At 40.5% G+C, this 19,956-nt stretch overlaps 1 protein-coding gene across 2 annotated transcripts in view; it reads left to right on the plus strand.

Annotated features, from left to right (window-relative positions):
- The window catches only part of RASA3 (RAS p21 protein activator 3), a 178,657-nt gene extending 162,913 nt beyond the window's left edge, over nucleotides 1–15,744 (plus strand). Inside the window, exons 19-24 of one of the 2 annotated variants that reach the window (XM_084844550.1) lie at nucleotides 4,182–4,288; nucleotides 4,729–4,811; nucleotides 7,745–7,953; nucleotides 8,863–8,966; nucleotides 11,099–11,282; nucleotides 13,183–15,744. In XM_084844550.1, coding sequence (XP_084700676.1) covers nucleotides 4,182–4,288; nucleotides 4,729–4,811; nucleotides 7,745–7,953; nucleotides 8,863–8,966; nucleotides 11,099–11,282; nucleotides 13,183–13,258 — 763 coding nt within the window. In that variant the 3' untranslated portion in view covers nucleotides 13,259–15,744. The remainder of the gene's footprint in view (nucleotides 1–4,181; nucleotides 4,289–4,728; nucleotides 4,812–7,744; nucleotides 7,954–8,862; nucleotides 8,967–11,098; nucleotides 11,283–13,182) is intronic. The other variant, XM_084844549.1, reaches the window with a different exon arrangement.
- The last annotated feature ends 4,212 nt before the right edge of the window (nucleotides 15,745–19,956 follow it).

Consider the following 19,956-nt stretch of genomic DNA (forward strand, 5'->3'; position numbering starts at 1 on the left):
TTTCTGTCTCTTCTTGCTTGGCCTGCTGTGTTAAGGACTCTTAAACTAACAGTAAAGAAAGTTGATGATAATAGTTCATGCAGGTAAGATGGTGAAGGAAGTTGGCATTTAGCCATAGCTACCTGCCAACAGTGTGCCCTCCCTTCATATCAAGAGAGTGTGTTTGACCTGACTTGCGGGAAAGGAAGTAAACTGAAGTTAATATCCATGCAGTGTGGCAGAAAAACAAATGGGAATGTTTTGCACTGTACTGCACCAACAGCTACTGAACACACAAAAGGGCTTTAAATGTACACGTTCTTAAAACTCCGTTAGAATGTTTAGAAATACATGGAGCATATTAAATCTGGTATTAGTAGTAACTACTTCAGTCAATAGTTCTCAGGGTTAAGAGAATGGGGGTCATTAGAGAAGATTTGTTGACAAAAGCTACAATTTTGGTTCCTTCTAGAGTAATTCTTTGTGTGGTTAATATGGTTTCTATGTGCCTTTTCTCCTCTTCCCATGGTTCAGCCTGTCTCCATACTAAAGGGGAGAAGGCCAGTAATTCACTAGACAGAGTCAGACTAGTAAACTGATATGCGATGCCTGAAATATTTGTGGTCTCTCTTCTTGTTTTGCTATGCTGGCACAGTGTAAGCCTCAGCCACTCAGCAAATGGCTTATTGCCTATCTGATTCTTTTCAGAAGCGAGAGAGCAAAAAGCAAGTTTCTCCTATCATTCTTTTGTAAGGGCACACACATATCTTTTAGATAATCTCCTCAATTCAAGTCTTAGGCTAAAATAGGGTAACTGGCTATCTGGTTATCCCAAAGGAGCTATAAATGTTTTTAACTATTACTAAAACAACAGCAACACCAAGAACCAACAATAAAATGGCCTTGAAATATTTGAATATGCTTGAGTTTCATTGGGAAGATGTGTAAAATGTTAGAAAGTAAGCATAAAGTTGGGAATAGAGCTACAACTATCCTGAAACGTATAGGTGGAACTACCAAAGGTGTTCAGCGAATAGATGCTTTCTCCAGCAGCTTGGTTGAACTCTTAACATGTTAAAATACGATCTCCTGCTATGCCCGCTTTCCTCAGCAACAGGCAGATTTCCCATTCTGTATTCTTGGATCTCTTTTCACTCAGAGGTTTATAGATTTATTTAGATGTCCTTAGAGTTGTGGTCCTTCCTAGTTCCTGGTGCTATGTCTACTGGGTCTACGGGTTTAAGCCTGAGATCTGCACATAAGTTCCATTGTCTCATAGTTCATGGCACCTTCTCCTTTGGAGCTACATTCAGTATGCATGCTCTGTGGAAGCCTAATATATCAGAGTGTTATTGGTTTTCTTTAGAGTTCTAGGTACTCTCTGTTTACCTGTCGATCTGTAAGTGGCATCTTAAATTACCTGTGAGATGCCGTTCTTCCCTACGTGTCACAAGAATCTGCTGAAATTCAGAATCATTGTATTTGGGCACCAAATCCATGTGGCATGAAACCGCGGACAAGACTTCTCAAGATTGCCTCAAATTGTTAATTTCCCTCTACTCGGAGACTTATCAAAACAGGATCCTTAGCATCTCCGAGAAATGCCTTAAAATGTTCAGGTTTTGTCAGATTTTGGTAGCCACAGTTTAGTTCAGTATGGAGCTGGGAGCCTTCATAAGGGTTTTATTTGGCCAGTGTGCAACCTACTTGACTTGAAGCATTTTGGCTTTTAATTTTTTTCGTGTATTATTTTTAGTTTATTATTTTTAACCTGATTTCTGTTCAAGAACTAAGTGGCTTTGGGCACAGTCCTATGGGCTGTGTCCTTGATGCTTGTAGGCCCCCGAACTCAGAGGCTTACAAGCATCCTATGCAGGGCAGAAGGTAGGGCTGTCAGAGAAATCTGCAACTGAACCAAATGAGTTTGGGTTTTCATGAATCCAACCCATGGATTCTGCAGCGGACCGGCTTTTCCCCTGTTGGGCGGATTCTGCAGACTCGTGGACTAGTTTTCTAACTGTCCCAACTTTTGCGCAAATTTCGTTGTAGAAAAATACACAAAATAAAAAACCTGGCCAAAAATGTGCATTTCTGACATAGGTTAAAGCATGAACATGCACATTTGGGGAGAATTTGTCCATTTTTGCACGTGCACATTTGTGCAAATTCGGAAACAAAACAAAAAATCTGATTCTGAGGGAACAAAAGGCACCTGACAATCTGCAAAACAGAGACAGAACAGATTTTACACAATTGGTACATCCCTAGTGGGAGGAGCAGTAGAGGCAATCGTCGCCTCCCTGTCTTCCTGCCCTGCATTTTCACTAGATGGGCTTTTTTGCCTGTCTAGCCAAAGTGTTTCGGAGGGGGAGGGACACAGGCTGGAAAGGCCCCAGGATACTTCATCCCGTCTTCTCTGGTCTCCTGTCCTCCCCACCCACTGAAATACCTCCTTCTCCCGCTCTCTGAAGTTGCATTCCCAGCCTCACAGCTGCCGCAGTTCTTTCTGCACCAGCTGTGGGGGGTGGGGTCAGAGCTCGGATTCCCAGCACTGAGCTCAAAGCACTGTCTCTGTCTTTGATGCTGGGAATCTGAAATATCCTATGGTCCCTCGGTCTCTGTCTAAGGGCCACAGGATTTTTACAATGGTGACTTACTCTGAACCTCTGTGCATCCAACTTTAAAAAAATGAGAACTAAAATATCCTGAGACTGGTTGCAACTTGTTTGGAGATTAAACAGAGTATATTGCTACGTTAATTTCTTATTTTCCTTTTGAACATCCAGTCTCATTTTGTAACTCAACTGTGATTCTCTAGAAAATGCTGTGTGACTTCTTACTAGATAGTTTTTACCTGTACAAAAAATGTGCATGTGTGTGTTTTTACAATCTATGTCCTTTTGACTATTAATGAAATTTACATACTCTAGATTATACTTGTACTTGAACAGGAAGACTACCAATACAGCCAAATCCCCATTATTTATTGACTAGAAATTACTTTCAAAATGAATCAAATAACAAATCCATAGAGATAACTGATATTATTTGATCTGTTACATATTCAGCCCATACTGAGAAATGCAGAGCACAAGCTATTCTAAAGTTCAGGTGAACAGGTTACAAGGTATATGCAATCAGTGGTATCATTTCAGAATGTATACAGGGGATCGCTTGTTTGAAAGTTCTCCCAGGTCAATACCTTCTTTTGTGTGAAAGGCTTCTGGTTAGCCTTCTGTGTAAAGCCCAAGTTTGAAACGAGAGTGCTCTCATACATGCCTTCTTCTCATACATGCGAGCAATCCGACCTGGTATAGTTATATGGAGGTAGGGTGGCCATATGTCCTGTTTTATAGAGGACAGCCCTCTATTTGAAGAGCTATCAGGGGGACAGTCTGGCCCAAGTCCCTTTTTTTTTTTAAAGGAGCATACAAGGAAGAACAGGAGACTTGAAGTCGCCCATCAAAAGTTAGCATCTAGACAGCAGGGCTGAGCAGGCACACATGTCACCTGGTCACAGTCTTCCTCACAATTGTGAGATGTATGCATTTCTATTTATAGTCATGATTTCTAAATTTACATATATACATGTAAATCAGCATATGCAAATGTTATACAAATCTGGATCCTCTTTTGCCTTCTGTCATGCATTTCCACTCTTTTTTCTGATGATGTGTAAGTGCCTGCCCTATATGAAGGAGTGACTTGCTGAATTCAGCTACAAGTGGCCTGGAATCTTCCTAAAACTAGACTGAGTTAGCACTTGCTGACCCCGTTCATATGACATGGCAGGTTATCGAGGGTTAAATATGTGCCAAGTGCAGGCAGCCACCATTTTGAATATGCAACCACCAATCAGAGGTTGTGCCGTGTTGTGTGAACACAGCCACCGTGGGTTATTCGAGGGTTAAACAACCCTTGCATAACCCTGAATTAGTAGTAGAACCCACGGTGACTGAGTTTGCACGACACTGCGTAACCTCCGATCGCTCTGATTGGGGGTTGCCTATTCAAAATGGTCGCTGCATGCACCCATCACGTGCTATGGATGGCCCAGCTGTGTCATGAAACTGGCTGGCTAAACTCATTATGCATCCATGTTTGCATATTTTTCAGTGCTCACTGGTCTCTGAGGACACACTGTCTTGCTCACTGGTGGTGATTATACTTTTGTAATACTGCTGTGGTCTCATTTGCAATAGGTTCATGATCAAAAGGGCACAAGGTAGGAAACGATTTGGTATGAAGAACTTCAAGAGGAGATGGTTTCGACTCACTAACCATGAATTTACCTATCAGAAAAGCAAAGGTATTAAAGTGTTTGTCACCTTCTTTATTTAAAAATAACTTTTATTAACACCCAAAACTTTCAGAAACAAAAAATGCATCAAAGAATCAAAAGCGGCAATGAACTTCCCAAAGGCTGCCCAGTTACTTTAAAGATGCAGCATTGGTATGAAATTGTGACGGCTTCATATTTGGTTCTTCTGCAGGATATAAAGGGATGAATACTCCTTTCGATTTATTTTCAGTGCTATATAGTATGCAATTCAATTTTTTTCTTTTATTCTCTTAAAGGTATGTGGCAGGTTAAAAAAAAGTTGTATGCCTCTAAAACCTGCAAACTGAGCTTTTATTGCAATTCTGTGTACTTCCTCTGAGAGTCATGGAATCCATATTTGAGGATAAGACTACAAGGTCATGGGACATTTTAAAACAATCTTCTTTTTCTGCATTTGCCCACTGCAGGCGATCATCCTCTGTGCAGCATTCCAATTGAAAACATTCTGGCAGTAGAAAAATTGGAAGAGGAGTCCTTCAGAATGAAAAATGTAAGCATCTCCCCCATCACTCTTTTTTACTTTTAAGAATTATATCTTGATTAATATCCATTTGTAGTCAAGTTCTTGTACAGAATACTTCTAAACACATTGTCAGTTATCATGAGAACACAGCCATAGCTGTTGTACCTAGCTATAGCAACATGGATATCCCAAAATACAGCCTATTTTGATGGAATCATATAAGAATCCTCTAACTGCAGCATGGTTATGGTTGCTCTCCCCCAGTAATAATCAAGTTCACGATATCTGGACTTTATATAATTGTTTCATAAAATTGCATTGTTTTATTATTACAGTGCCTGTTTCCGTGGGGTAAAATTACATTATTTAGCTTTGGAAGGTAAACATCCTGCAACATGGTACAGATGAGCTGCAGAATATCAATAAGATTAATCTCTGTGTGGTTATTGTGTGTGAGTGCATGGATGGGGGTTTGTATGTGTATCATAGCTAATGCAGAATAGTGTTTCTCTTATCTGCATGCATAGTTGAGTTACACATTTACATCTGTGTACTTTTTTACATCTTGTTTTACAAGAAAGCTGGGGTATAAACTTCTTAAAGTTTTAAAGATACATATTATTAAAGGGGCAGAGGATTGCCCCTTTAGTTAAGGTGAATCGCAAAAAAAAGGTTCTGCCATTATAAGCCTCAAAATTCTACTGCTTATGCAAAATTCTACTGACACCTGTACAGCTAATAACTTGAAATTTGGCATCCATAATCTACCTGGAGGTTTACAATCATTTTGGGCAGCAGTTTAAAAATTATCAAGGTTTTTCTGACGCATGAAAGCTTGTGGCAGCAACTGCTGACAAAGTTATGTTGGGCATGTACAGTTTCATGTTGAAGCTAGGGTGACGGTACACTCCAGTGTTTTGAATTCCACTGTTCCTGACAGCATTCTGACAGTGGGGAGAATAGGAGGGAACTGTCAGATAAGAATGAGGTGATTTTGAAAGCTGAGGGAATCACTCTCACTAATGAAGAAAGGGGGGAAAGGAAAAGGCTACGCTGGAATCCTGGGCAGGCTTACTGAAAGTAAGGTTTTCTGAACATACAGGGACGTAACTATTCATTTGCACACATCTATTCAGTCAATGACTTGTTTATTATTTAGTTTGTGTTTTTCTTTCTTTCAGAACACTGTAATAACACATTTCCTTTTAAAAACCAGGGAAATTCAATGGTCAAAAAACCTGCCAGTTTAAGACCAGAGTTAAGGCGATCTCATGTTGGCTCAAGTTCCACAAATCCAGGAAATTGGAAGCTTAGGCTGATGCCTTAACAGATATGTGCCATGATCCGTAATGATGCTGTGCAGTGTCACAACTTGTGCTTGTTTACAAGCAAAAACAGGCATGAGTCAACCCACAGGAGGATTCCTCTAGTGATAAAGTAAGGCTCAGATGATTCATAAGGCAATACAGGACCAAGACAGTGTGGGGCATCTTTGCTGGTCCAAGGCACTTAAGTCTTCCCCATCTGAGTTTGGACCTGAAAGACCCAGGAGAAGTGTAGGTGCAGGGTAAGTTGTAAGCAAGCACAATTTGTGACATTGCACAACGTCATTATTGCTTACGAGGCACATCAGTTAAGTCATTAGCTTAAGCTTCCAATTTCCTGGTTTTGTGGAACTTGAGTCAACATGAGATCGCCTTAGCTCTGGCCTTAAACCAGCAGATTTTTTTATCACTGAATATATAAGACTCATCCACATCATCATCATTATTATTTCTATACCGCTCCATAGCCAAAGCTCTCTGGGCGGTTTACGACAATTCATAAAAGATACAGCAACAATATTACAAAAAAATATTTTGATAAAAACGGTCTGAAAAGTTTTAACACAAAAGCTTTAAAACAATTTAAACAGCTAAAAAACAATTTTGGTCATCAATTTTCCCATAATAGTCCTGCTCAAGACAGCAGACAGAGATGTCCCATCATATGCCATTAAATGCCTGGGAGTAGAGGACAGTCTTAACCCGGCGCCAAAAAGATGACAGTGTGGTTGCCAGGCAGGCCTCAGTGACACATGTGTATAAAACATGTGTGCGCGTGTATGTGTTATATACACACACACACACACACACGGTTATATTTATAACGTGTAAGTAAGCATGAGAGTAGAGCTTTCTGTGCAGAAGCCTGACTTATGAAATACATAATGGTGCTGATGGTTCAGGTTCTATAAAAGGAATGTATGTATTTTCTTGTTCACAGCGGAGTTTATGTTTGTGTTTTTTAATTGTGATTACTGTGGTACAAAGGTGGATAAGTGTTAGATAAATGGGATAAAAATAGAGTGCATTCCTAAACAACTTGTAATTAAAGGTGAAGAGACTGAGATATATTTTGTACTAAAATGTTTTTTCTGGGGGTCATATCTGCTTGTCTTCATCAGCAGTTTTGAAATATTAGCTATGTTCTTGTGCGGAGCAGATTAGCTCGTTATGATTCCAAATAGGAAATATAGGAACCTTGGTCTGTCTGCCTATCATCTTTCTAGTCCCACCATTCCTTTAAGGAGTACAGATAGAGTCTATCTAATTTTATCCTTACAGCACCCCTATGAGGTAGTTTAGGCCGACTGGTCTGAAGTCACGCACTCAGCTTCATGGCTGAGCAAGGATATAACCTAGATGTCCTTGGCTTAATTTCAGCACTCTAGCTACTATACACATTCGCTCTCAAATTATTACTGTGCAGTACAATTTGCTTTTACAAATTCTCAAAGAGTTCATGTCAAGGGATCCAGGATGTAAACTCATAATCTCATGGTATGAGCTTGGTGCCTAGCCCGCTGAGCTACCCGCTGACTAAAATATCTGGCTCAATCAGGCTTCTCTCTGTAAACATTAGATATTAAGTGAACTTTTATGTCAGCCATTGGTTATCCCTCTCTCTCTCCCCTTCAGATGTTCCAAGTGATTCAGCCTGAAAGAGTCTTGTACATCCAAGCAAATAATTGTGTTGAGGCCAAGGACTGGATCGATATCCTCACCAAAGTTAGTCAGTGTAACAAGAAACGTCTCACTGTCTACCATCCCTCCGCGTACCTTAATGGGCACTGGCTGTGCTGCAAGGCTACAGCAGATAGTACTCCTGGCTGTACCCCATGCACTGGGTGAGGACTTTCTAGGATGCTTCCTGTTCTAAATTTTGCTTTAGGCAAGTTGATGATTAAATGTGTAGCCTGCAGATGATTAAAGACTGAGAACTGATGCTAACTGATGAGAAGGAACGTGCAAGAAAATACTACCTAGTTGTTTTCTAAGTCTGCTTTTCCTTACATCAACTGCATACCCAGGGGCTTCCTAATACAACACAACCTTACTTATTCTTGATAAAACACTCTTGCAGCTGCGGTGCCCATCGATTAATGCACTTGTTAATCATATCCATCATCGTTTTGACTATAAATATGCCCCCAATTAATTGGGAGATTTTAATCTTTTAACATTATTTTTAAATACAGTACTTCTAAAAACTGCACCCAGCAGGCACCATCTGCTCTCTTGCACAAGAGATGCCTCTTCTAAGATGGTGCCTGCCATGCAGACACACTATGCTTCATCCAAACACAAAGAAAGGGGGGGGGGGTTGTTCCACATAATTGGCATATTCATATGCATATTTATGCATATTTAATTGATTCAGTTAATCATCAGTTAAACCCCCAGGATCAATGGTTGAAAACCTGAGCTAAACAAACAAAAATTGCCAAAACGTTTGCTGTTTTCCATCTGCTTGCAAATGATGCATTCTTTTAAAACTATATTGGGAATAGAGTACCTTCATACACACATGTACGGCTCTGTTTCGGAATGCCTGTTTCCTTTTAACTGTTCTGTCCCCTGAGGATAATTCATTTATCACATTTAATAACACTGTATGTTTAAAGTAGATTATACTTCTGTAACTTAAATTGTTTCATTTTGGAGTCTTGTTCTTCAGTTAATCAAAATCCCTTTAAAACCACAATGGAAAAAATATAATTGCAAAGTCTCTTAACATTATCTAAATGATTCTGTAGGGGCCTGCCAGCAAATATACAATTAGACATAGATGGAGACAGAGAAACTGAACGCATCTATTCCCTATTCAATTTGTATATGGCTAAACTGGAAAAAATGCAAGGTGGGTATGCAAATGAATTACTCCTTTTTCTGCACAAGTCATTTTAAAAGAAAACTCTATTTTAAAGAATATTTTGCTTCAGAAAATCCAAAATGACAGCTGTATGTAAACTTGCACATATAACTGACTACATGCTATTTCTTTCTATTCTTATGAGGCAATTATATAACTCTGTTTTCATGCATAATTGCAACTTATAATTTTTCCTGTGTCAAATGATTATTTTGAAGTATGTATTTAACTACAAAAATTTACAACCATTGAGATATACACTGCAGGTAGTTTGTTCAGGATCACGAAGTAGACATAAATGCTAAATCAAAGCAAACCATAAATTAAGAAGGGATGAATGAATTGGGGTTTTGTTGTAAACACTTATCTGCTGGCATGCTTTGATTTCTCCTTCATTCTTTTAGGTTCTTATAGGCTTTTTTTTCCAGATTCATTAATGAAATCTGAGTGTTGGGCAGATGGAGTATTCAATTAATGTATAAGGAGGGAGGGAGCTTCATATGGCCACTGCATTTCTTGGCATGCCAAAAAACTATTTTGAATTAACAGTTTGCCAAACTTCAGATTCCGCTTCAGCACAGGGAAGGTTCAGGATATCTCAAGCTGATATATAAATATAACTTTGTAGGATGTAAGCCAGTAGTGTCAGATATATTTAAACCTACTCTGACCCCATGTAATTACAAACCTATGACCTCACTTTCCATTTCTGAGCTAACCCATCCCTTTGCATTATCTCATTTTGAATAAACAGTGTCCTTTGCCCATAGAGAGAGATGCTGTTGCTTGTATCTGATGAAGTAGACAGTGTCCACAAAAGCTTATGCCAGAAGTGAGAATTGTGTTCTCCTTTGAGGTGTCACAAGACTCTTTATTGTTTTTGATACAGCAGACTAACACAGCTACCTCTCTGGAAATTGATGCTTCAGACACTTATGTGCTCTAATGGACAAACTAGATGTGAAGTTAATAATGTGATTGACCCTTGCATAGAAAGTATCATAGAATCGGGCCTACAAGACCATCGAGTCCAACCCCCTGCTCAATGAAGGAAGCCTGATTCCCAGGTGGTCTCCCATCCAAGTACTAACCAGGGCTGATGATTATTTTCTCTTTATGCAATAGCAGCCATGGAGGGGCCTTGGATCTGGATTGATACCTCAGCATGGGAGCGGGAGTTTTAACCCTTTGCTCCCACTGTGGCCCCAGTACAGACCTTTCTCTTCCCTCCACCATGATTTGTATTTGCTTGGAAGGAAAGCTCCCACTAGCACCAATGTGCGCTTCCATCCTGATACAAATAGCAGCCATGGGTTCATAGCAGGGTTAAAACCCTCCCCTATTCTACAGTCCTGATCCAGTTCCATGAGCCTCTGTGTCTATTTAGTAAAGAAAAAACAAGCTTGCAAGGGCCAGTCACATGAATAACATCACATCTAGTTTGGCCCAACATAGATAAATGTGAAGCTGTGCAAGGCAAGGTGAAGAGAAAAGTCACTGCAGTACATAGTAGGGTTAAGTCTTTTCTTTCCTGGGCTGATCTGTAGCCCATGTATGCAAAAGCTCACATACCCTAGACTGTTTTCAGTCACGCAGTACTTTTCCATAGTATTTCTATTTACTGAATCAAAGATAGTTTTCCATCTGAATCCCATCTTAAACAAAGGTGCATGCTGCAATTACTCCCAAATATATTTTCACATTGGTGGTGATGGCCACTAGTTTAGATAGCTTTAAAGGGGGATTAGACAAATTCATGGAAGATAAGCCTTTTAATGGCTATTACCCATGATAGCTAAATGGTTCTTCCAGGTTCAGATGCATTGTACCACTGAACACCAGATGCTGGGGACATACAGAAGAAGGCCATCATCTTCATGCCCACTGGTGAGCTTCCAGAGGCATTTGACTGGCCATTGTTTAACCTTGGATTTTGGACTGGATGGGCCTGTGGCCTGGTCTAATAGGGCTCTTCTTATATTTACTTTATTCTAAAGCATTACCTCTTTTTCCTGGTTAGAGATGGGTTTGTTGTTACGTGGGTGTGAATTCAGCAGTGATGCTTTTTAACCTATATTAGTTTCATGAATATTAGCTGCTTTTTTCCTTCTTTTTGACAGAGGCTTGTGGCAGTAAATCTGTGTACGATGGGCCAGAGCAGGAAGAGTATTCAACTTTTGTCATTGATGACCCTCAGGAGACCTACAAGACACTAAAACAGATTGTAGCAAATGTTAAAACCTTAGAGCAGGAACATGCCCAGTACAAGAGGGATAAGTTCAAGAAGACAAAATATGGAAGCCAGTAAGTGTGGGTTATTCTTAGGCACTACTGAAATTGCAGTTGATTTCCTGGCATTATTTTTGTCCAAGACAATAAGTGGGTATCTAGTTTTGGTTCGTTGGTTTGTTTTCTGCAATCTATGGCTTCGTTGTCTTGCTTGAGTTATCTAGGATTGTTATGCAGAAGAAGCTGTTCTACCATGCACTTGTTCTCTGCTTGTGGCCCGTTTGGGCTCATCTGTTACTACTGTATGATTCTGCTCTCGAGCAGGGAATTGCATTGTACCATTGTACACATGTGAGTTTCAAACCTGGAATAGGAAATTTTATTGTTTAGTAAATGGCAGGCCCATTAAAAAATTTTTTACAGCAATCATTTAACAGTTTCCTTGAGAACAAGAGGTTAACAGTAAACAAGTTCTGCAGATACACATATTGAGCAGCTGACTTTAGGCACCTGGCCTGCTGAATACAGACTGCAGGCACAGAAAGCTTTTTGATTTGTTACACACCCAATCACTACTGGCCAAACGTATTCCCTTTGAGTAAGGGATGTAGCTTGGTGGAAGAGAACGTACTTCGCATGTAAAATGTTCCAGGTTCTGTCTCCAGGTAGGGCTGGAAAAGACTCCTGTCTGCAATCCTGGAGAGTATTGCAAGTCAGTGTAGACAGTACTGAGCTAGAAGGACAAATGGTCTGACTTGGTATAGGGCAGCTTCCTATGTTCTTATATACCAAGCCAGGCAATTCCAGTTTTCAGTACCATCAGCCTTCACTACATGATCAGTCACTGCTTTTTCCTACTCCAAGATAAACTTCCTGTTCCTTCCAGCAAACGTTTTCTGTGCAGCAAAGCACCCCCTATGTAAGCACCTTGCAGACTCAGGGCTTTTCTACACAAAGCAATTATTGTGCACTCGGCATTCCCTACTCACAGTTGTTTACAGGCTGTTTAGAGAGCGTCATGACCCTTCCGTATCACTTCTGTGTCTAAAGAGCACTTTCGGCAAGGTTTTATTTTAGAGCTGAGAGAGTGTGGTTTTTAACTGTAAAAGCGAAAGAAACTGCTTTTTCCACCTTTGTATTTGCACTATTCTGCCACCTAGAGGTTATGTAGCAGAAAAGTAGGAAAGGAAACGCTGTTCACCTAGTGCTTGGATCTCAATTCTGTGATGAAACCAAAAGTGCAAACAGCTTATGAACAGCCACGTGTAAAAATGCTCTCTATATCTCATTCTCACCTTACTCTGTGGTCCTGCCAAATATTCATCCAGAGTATCAAATGGTTGCTTTCTAAGTCTCTGCTCTTTTGTCATCTAAATTTACCTGCAAACTTTCTAGCATCCAAGGCTGCCCAAATTACATGTCTGTTATTTACCTTCAAGACTTTCCATTATACTGGAAAGTCTTGAAGGTAAATAACAGATATGTAATTCATGCCAGATCTTTCTCCTAGAGGAAAAATGTGGAAACACCTTTCCTTGTTTTTGGCCCTAGATCTTTCTCCCAATCTGCAAAATTTAGAATATGACTGGGCTCTCACAATCACAGAGGGAAAATAAATTATCGTAGCTTATTTTGCCTCCACGCACATGGCAGTCGCATAATTAGCATAATTATTCTTGCCACACGCAGGTTGTCATGACATCCGAACCTGGTGAGAGTGGGTAGCTGAGGTGGTTTACAAACCACCCTGAAATCTAGGGTTTGTTCTGGGGTTTCAGAGTGGTTTGTAAACCACTCCAGCCACTCTTGGCAGGATCGGACATCACAACAATCCACGCATAGTGAGGGTAATTAGGCAGTTTACGACTGGCACGCATGGGGAAGGAAAATAAGCCACCATGGCTTACTTTCCCTCTGTGATCATGCAGTCCCATATGCCAGCCTTATCCTTTGTCCTTTTCTCCTCATTTTCTAGGGAACATCCTATTGGTGACAAGAGCTTCCAGAGTTACATAAGACAGCAGTCAGAAATCTCAGCACATTCCATTTGAAGTTTGAAGAAAGTTGCAAGATACTGCTGAAGGGTTGAATTGAAAAAGAAAGAAAAGAATGGAAGAGAAAATCCACCTGTAGCAAGACGTACATAACAAGTGTCGAGCTTGCAGAGGCTTGCTAAGTGTTTTCTCTCTCTCCAAGAACTGTTAGAATAGTTGCTATGCACTTTATTCATCTGAGGTCAACAGATGAAGGAACTCTGCCTTCTAGGCAGGTTTTGTCATATATGTTGTGTTGAATTTTCTAGTGTTGCTCTGGTTTCTTGGAATCTAGTGATCAGTTCAATGATCAAGGTCTGTGGACTTCATATTGACAACTTCCACAAAACTTTACATGGTTCAGAGCATTTTTCTAGATTTCTCATTTTTGGTTGCTGACTACTTTTGTGCTCTGCCACACAGCCATTAGGGAAGGCTTTACAGCACTTGCTTTTAGTGAGGAGAAGCCCGTTTGGTTTTTGGCATAGTCTCCCCAAACCACGGCTTGCATTACCATAAGCAGGCTGAAGAGCAGGGTATTTCGGTTTTAGCATCAGCAGCGTAGTAAAAAGCTGGCTTTTTAAGAGAAATTCTAGTACCTAATGGTACTCCTTGATATTTTTGAGATTTAAAGTTGTTTCCACCAAGGCATTCAGTCAATTTCTATTTTTGCTACAAAGTGGTGCCATAAACCTGAATAATGCAATTTAAAGCAAATAAACGAAATGTAAATAGTACAAGAAGACATGGAGATTAGTCACAGAAAGGTTGTTTTAGATATCTGAATTACTGTTTTTCTCCTATTCTAAGGGCCACTTCAAATGCAACACATTTCCTACATCTATAATATTTCCATGTAGGAAAAACATGTTTGTACCATGAGCAGCTTGTCCTGTTTGATTGTGTGTATATACAGTAGAAAGCAGAGGTAAAATGAATAGGTGAAAATGGTCTTACTCTGTAGCACTGTACTCCCAAATCGTTTGAACCTCACTAGGTTCTTCCTCAGGGAAATGTGAAAAGCTAGAAACTGCTGTATTCTCTCATAATATCTTTTCTAGAGAGGTTGACTGCTGCAAACCAGATGCCAGTGCATTTCACACAGAGAAATGGATGATAGTGAAGGAGAGTCTTGCACAATTATTCTTTCTACACATGGTTTGCACGCCCTATACAGAAGTATTATCCATGTAGGAAAACAACATTCCATATGAAGCAGGCTGAAGAGGGACAGAGCTGTAATTTAAGAGTAGCTTGTTATAATTAGGAAATAGTGCTGCCTTAACTCTGCAAGAGAAGTGTGTTGGGAGAAGGACTTGTCAGCATGATATGCATGCAGAGTCCTTAACAAAAAGTTGTGAAGGCTTTTTGTACTGAATAATAATTTTCAGTTTAAAACTGAAATTCATGTTCTCCTAGCACACTACTTGATTGTTTGGGATGAGAGTTGTGAAACAAAATGTTTCAAAACTTGTGAAACAAAAGTGTTTCAAGAATAGAGATATTTTTGTTCTTTTTTTAAAAAATGCATTAACACACAGCTGTACCTTGCTAATATGTTAGGAGTGTAGATGAAGTGGAATGAACTGTGTACCTCATAAAAGCAAATAAATGTTATTATGGAAGGATTCTGAAGAAGTGTGTGTGTGTGTGTGTGTGTGTGTGCGCGCGCGCGCGTGTGAGATAGATAGATAGATAGATAGATAGATAGATAGATAGATAGATAGATATATGGCTTAGACCCAGGCTATGCTAGTGGCACTTAGGTTCCATTGAAATGTGAAAACTTAGGACTATCTTAAGTCCCATGGATTTCAACTGACCTAGGTATGATTAACAGTCTGGATCCAAACCAATATGTGTGTGTATATATCTGTATAGGTATTTATGCACATACGTATTATATATATGATGTATTTTGCTGTTTAATTGTATGTCATAGCCTCTCTTTAAGAGTCTGGTTCAGTGCATGTTGGGCTTTGATGGAAGCCTAAGTAATGTTACAGAAGTTATGGGATAAGTGGGGGCTATTTTTGGACCATAATTAATGAGCTTTCAGCTTGATGTGAAAATTCTATACCAACACATAATAATGTTTCTGAATCAAATCTTTAGTGTCCTCTGGGCATTTGAAGCATAAAAGAAATATTGAAAGTAAATATCTGCAATCCAGCCCCACAATGCTCAGATCCCATAAAAAAAATAAAAAAACAAGTGAGGGCTTTTATACAGCCTCTGTTTTTAGCGGTTACAGATTGTTGTTGTTTCTTAGCATTGGAGTATGTTAGAAGGCTTCAAGATGAGAACTGATATCCTATCAATTGCCAGCAAGAACGCTGAGAAAGAACTGTACTATGTGCCGTGAACTGCCATTTGAATGCCAGTTTTTTAAAAAGAAAAAAAACAATGTATTTGTAACTTAATAGTCTTTTAATTAAATACTAATGACCTGCAATGTGTGTTCTACTTGCCAATTAAAAGAAGTGTTTCATTTCTGAAAAGTGTGTGTGTGTGTGTGTGTGTGTGTTAAAAGCTAAATAATGCCTTCCAAACAAAAACAACATATAGGGATGATTTCATATATGTCAGGGTGTTTTTTTTCTAAATATACCATGAGGAAGAGGAGGTGGTTTAGTGAAGCTGAAGTCAGATGCTTCTTCTCATATCCTTCCCATCTGCTCCTGAAAAAAAAACAATACTTGTATCAGAAGATGAAGAAAGAAAGCTCTTTTTCCTAATATTGCGTATTTTCAGGAATATCCCCATTCCACATCAGCACTTGCATCCTGAATGGTGCACCTCATATAATTATAGAAAAGCCATGGGAGTGGAACGAACCAAAACCATACAGGTGAATTCTAAAAAAAAATCTCCAGCAATGATAGCTGAGTCAGCCAAAGATGGAAGCAGCACAATTAACTACATGCCACACAGCTCTGTAGCAGATATTCAATTAGGTTAGGGCAGTTCTTTGCTATAAAATATATGTAAGATATTTTCCCTAGGTCCATTCAGTGTGACATCTATATTTAAGATGTCAGAATTTGTATCAAAAATAAGTTCCTAGTATACTTACCAAACTAATATAGAGGAATTTGTAAGCCAACCTTTCAAACTGTGGAGCAGTCTTGGGGTGGATGGGCCAGTTGCTTCAGTCTCCCTTTTGTGATGTCATAGAAGGCTCACGACAACCAAGTGTGAACAAAAGCCACATGTTTTCAAGACAACACATTTAAGAAATACAACAACTGACAGCTCTATATTATTCTCCATGTACAGTTAACATGAAGAACCAAAAAATGTCAAAGGCTGCAATTGCAGCACACAGGAGACGGCTACAAGGTGTGACTTTTGCAACAAAACTGTCACCAGGGTCCCACCGAGTTGCAGAAACTTCTGATCTTCACAAATGCAAGAGTGTCAGACTCAGTGGTCACCAACTTAAACCTGAGCTAGCTGGCCTAATTGAGAAGACACTGCAAGAAGCTGGTAAGAAACTTAACAATCACATTTGTTTACATAGAAAATCTAAAAAAGGAAGAACATTTGTGACGCCCCTTTGCTCCTGTTCTCTTGTTGTCTTATAGTCCTGGTCAGCAACTAGTGTTGCTGGAGAGCTTGGCCAGGGCCTGTTACCAACTGTTTTCATAATTCAAGAAACTTGCTAACGCTCTTCATAGGACAAGATTTATTCCACAGTCGATCAGCTGTAGCAGACCCTATTTGGTGGGTAGATAGAGTTTCCCGTACAACTGATATGATTAAATGAAAACAATTTAGCCATGAGGCTAAAGAGACAAGATGAAGAATAGACTATAATAAAAATTGTCATTCACCATAAGAAAAACTGGAAATAGGGAATCCAGTAAAATTGTGCATTCTGCCTCAGATTTTGAGCACAAGTAGTTTCATATGAAATAGTGATAACTGCTGCCTTCCCAAAACCCTATTGAATAGTTAAGCTGGCATGTTTTATTGGGGTGACTGGGCAGGTGAGTTAAGAATAGTTGTGTTTTATAGTGACACGGAAAGACTTCTGTGATGCTCAAGCCTTCATCGTCCTAAATAACATAAGTTGGCTTAATAAAATATTGCACCAGCTAGGCAACAGTTCTTACTACAAAGCATGTATTGGCTACATTTTGGCATAAATTAATAGTTATGGATTATGCCCCAGAAAGAGGGAGAGTTGTGAGTCCTGAACTTTGCCAGTTCTTTGTCAGTAGTGTTGCTTGTTCCTTCCAGAGAACATAGCTGTTGACACGGAGGAAGGGAGAAAAGGCACTGTTCCCCCATAGATCTTACATGCTATGAGAATGTCAGAGGCCTATCGAAGCTTATTAAATGTGTGGTCTAGCCCAGAGTTTGCCTTGCCTGCCTCACCATTCTAAAGCTGATTAGATTTTTTTTAAATTTCATATCAGTGTGTAGAATTAATCTCTGACCTCACCCCTTCACTACCTGGTGGGCCTTCCTTCCTCTTTAGGATTTCCAAGTCCAGACCCTGAGAGGACTGTACTTGTAGAGAAGTGCGAATATTACCAGGTTTGGTTCTTCTAATAATAGTGTTACAATGCTGAGGACAGCTGCATCTGCTGAGGGTCCCCCCCCCCCTTCTAGGTACCTTTTAAAAGTACAGGAGATTATTTGGGACCTTATGTCCCCTTGGTTTTCTGTTCTTTCACAGTAGCACACATGAAGACGTTAAGCAGGTTATCTCCCACTGCATCTGTTTCATTGGTTTGTGTGAGGCTGTTGTTCAACACACAGAAGTAGAGCTTGGGAAAATTTGGCAATGCTACTTGCCAGTCCACAGTTCACAGCCCCTTGTGTTGTTAAGCTGTGAAGGCTGTGAGGCTGCTTTGTTAGCTGCATGACTGGCAATAAGTAATAGCATAAGTCTTCCTAGCATATAGAGAGGCAGTGATTGATGGGAACACCTGCACTGGACTGGTTACATTTATTCCAATTATGATGCTTTTAAAGGTACAAGAGGAGCCCTGGCAGATAAAATGTGGCAACCATAGCCAACTGTGTTGTCCATAGCCCCACCTTCTCCTTGCCCCCTCCTTCCTTCAGCTTCACTCTGCCAACCATGTATCCTCTTTTACAGAGGACAGTCCTCTATTTAAAGGGCTGCCAGAGGACTGTCCTTTGTTTGAAGAGCTGTCCTATCCAATTCTGGCTTGAAGATAAACCATAAGAACTGTTGCCCATCTCTAGTTAAGACCTGAACAGACTGAACAGGCAGGCACGCAGGTCACCTAGCCACAGTTTTCTGCACTACAGTGAGACGTACTATATTTCTATTTAAATTTAATCATTATTTCTATTTTTGTACCTATACATGTACATTAACAAATGTATGCTTTATGTAAATCTATGCCCTCTATGTTGGTGATTCATAAGTGGCCACCCTGATTTTCTTCCAGCTCTCCAGGCCTACTTTACTCAGCTCAGGTCTGACATCAAAGGTAGGTATGGTTGGGTTGGGCACCTGCCAAAGGCCCACACCCCAACAGGGGCCCACTGACAACCCCCTGCCGTTGCTCCTCCTCTTCCTTGTTGCAGCCTGCTTGTTCATCTGCCTCTTGCTCTAGCCCAGAAAATGATGGTGTGGAGCAGAAGCAGTAGATGCCACTGACTGCTCGCTCACTGGCTTTCTACCTGTCAAGCAGGCCAGTGATAGCACTGATGACAAAGAGTAACTCAAGCCAATGCAGGTGAGAAAGTAGACTGACTGAGGGAGGGGACCCAAAGGCCCTCAGACTAACTCAGCTATCCTTCCCAGCCAACTATCCTTTGTTACTTACTACCCAGTATTATTTTTCTTCCCACCCTCCTTCCTGTCAATAGCATACAGCTCCTGGGCCCCATCTACATGAGGGATTTACTCTGGTTCTACTGTGCCTCACAGATGATCATGGCAGATGATGTAACCCCCACTCCGTATCAGCCACACATTTTTCTGCCTGAAAAGCCACTTCTTTGCAAGGTTGTTTTGTGCTGGATTTTCCTATCGTGGCGGCCTCAGTGTGGTTTGGGAGTCTTGGCAACCTCAATTAGCTTTGGCGCGGGCTGGGGGAAACAGCACTGATAGGCGGAAGGGATGGTTGCATCGTGAAAGGGTGGACATGAGGTCTTGGCTAAACATGTCTACTCAGAGGTAACTCATTCTCTTCTATTGCACTTCACTGAGAACGGGAAGAAGGGTGGGCAGCAAGCCTGCTGTTTTAAATATCCGCTCTTAAAGGAGAACGAAGGCGTGCAGGGCTATAATGATTTTAAAGGGTGGTTACCCCCAAATGACCCTTATTCCTGCCAAGAAAGGGTGGACACGAGGAGAGGTGTTGGCTAAACATGTCTATTCAGAAGTAACTCATTGGCTTCCATTGCACTTCACTGAGCACGGGAGTGAGGAGAGGGCAGGGAACAAGCCTCCACTCATTTGCTGCCCCGCACCTACACAGTCGATTGATTATTTATTTGTTTGTTTGTTTGTTTGTTTATTTCATTTGTGTCCCGCCTTTTTTCCTCTTTAAGGAACCAGAGGCGGTGTGCATAATCCTCCTCTTCTCCATTTTATCCTCACAACAACAACCCTGTGAGGTAGGTTGGGCTGAGAGGCAGTGACTGGCCCAAAGTCACCCAGTGAGCTTCCATGGCCGAGTGGGGACTAGAACTCTGATCTCCCGACTGGGCCCAGTCCAACACTC

This window comes from Heloderma suspectum, chromosome 3 (genome assembly GCF_057233095.1).
Source record: "Heloderma suspectum isolate Gila_16-S chromosome 3, 16-S_ref, whole genome shotgun sequence".
NCBI lineage: Eukaryota > Metazoa > Chordata > Lepidosauria > Squamata > Helodermatidae > Heloderma > Heloderma suspectum.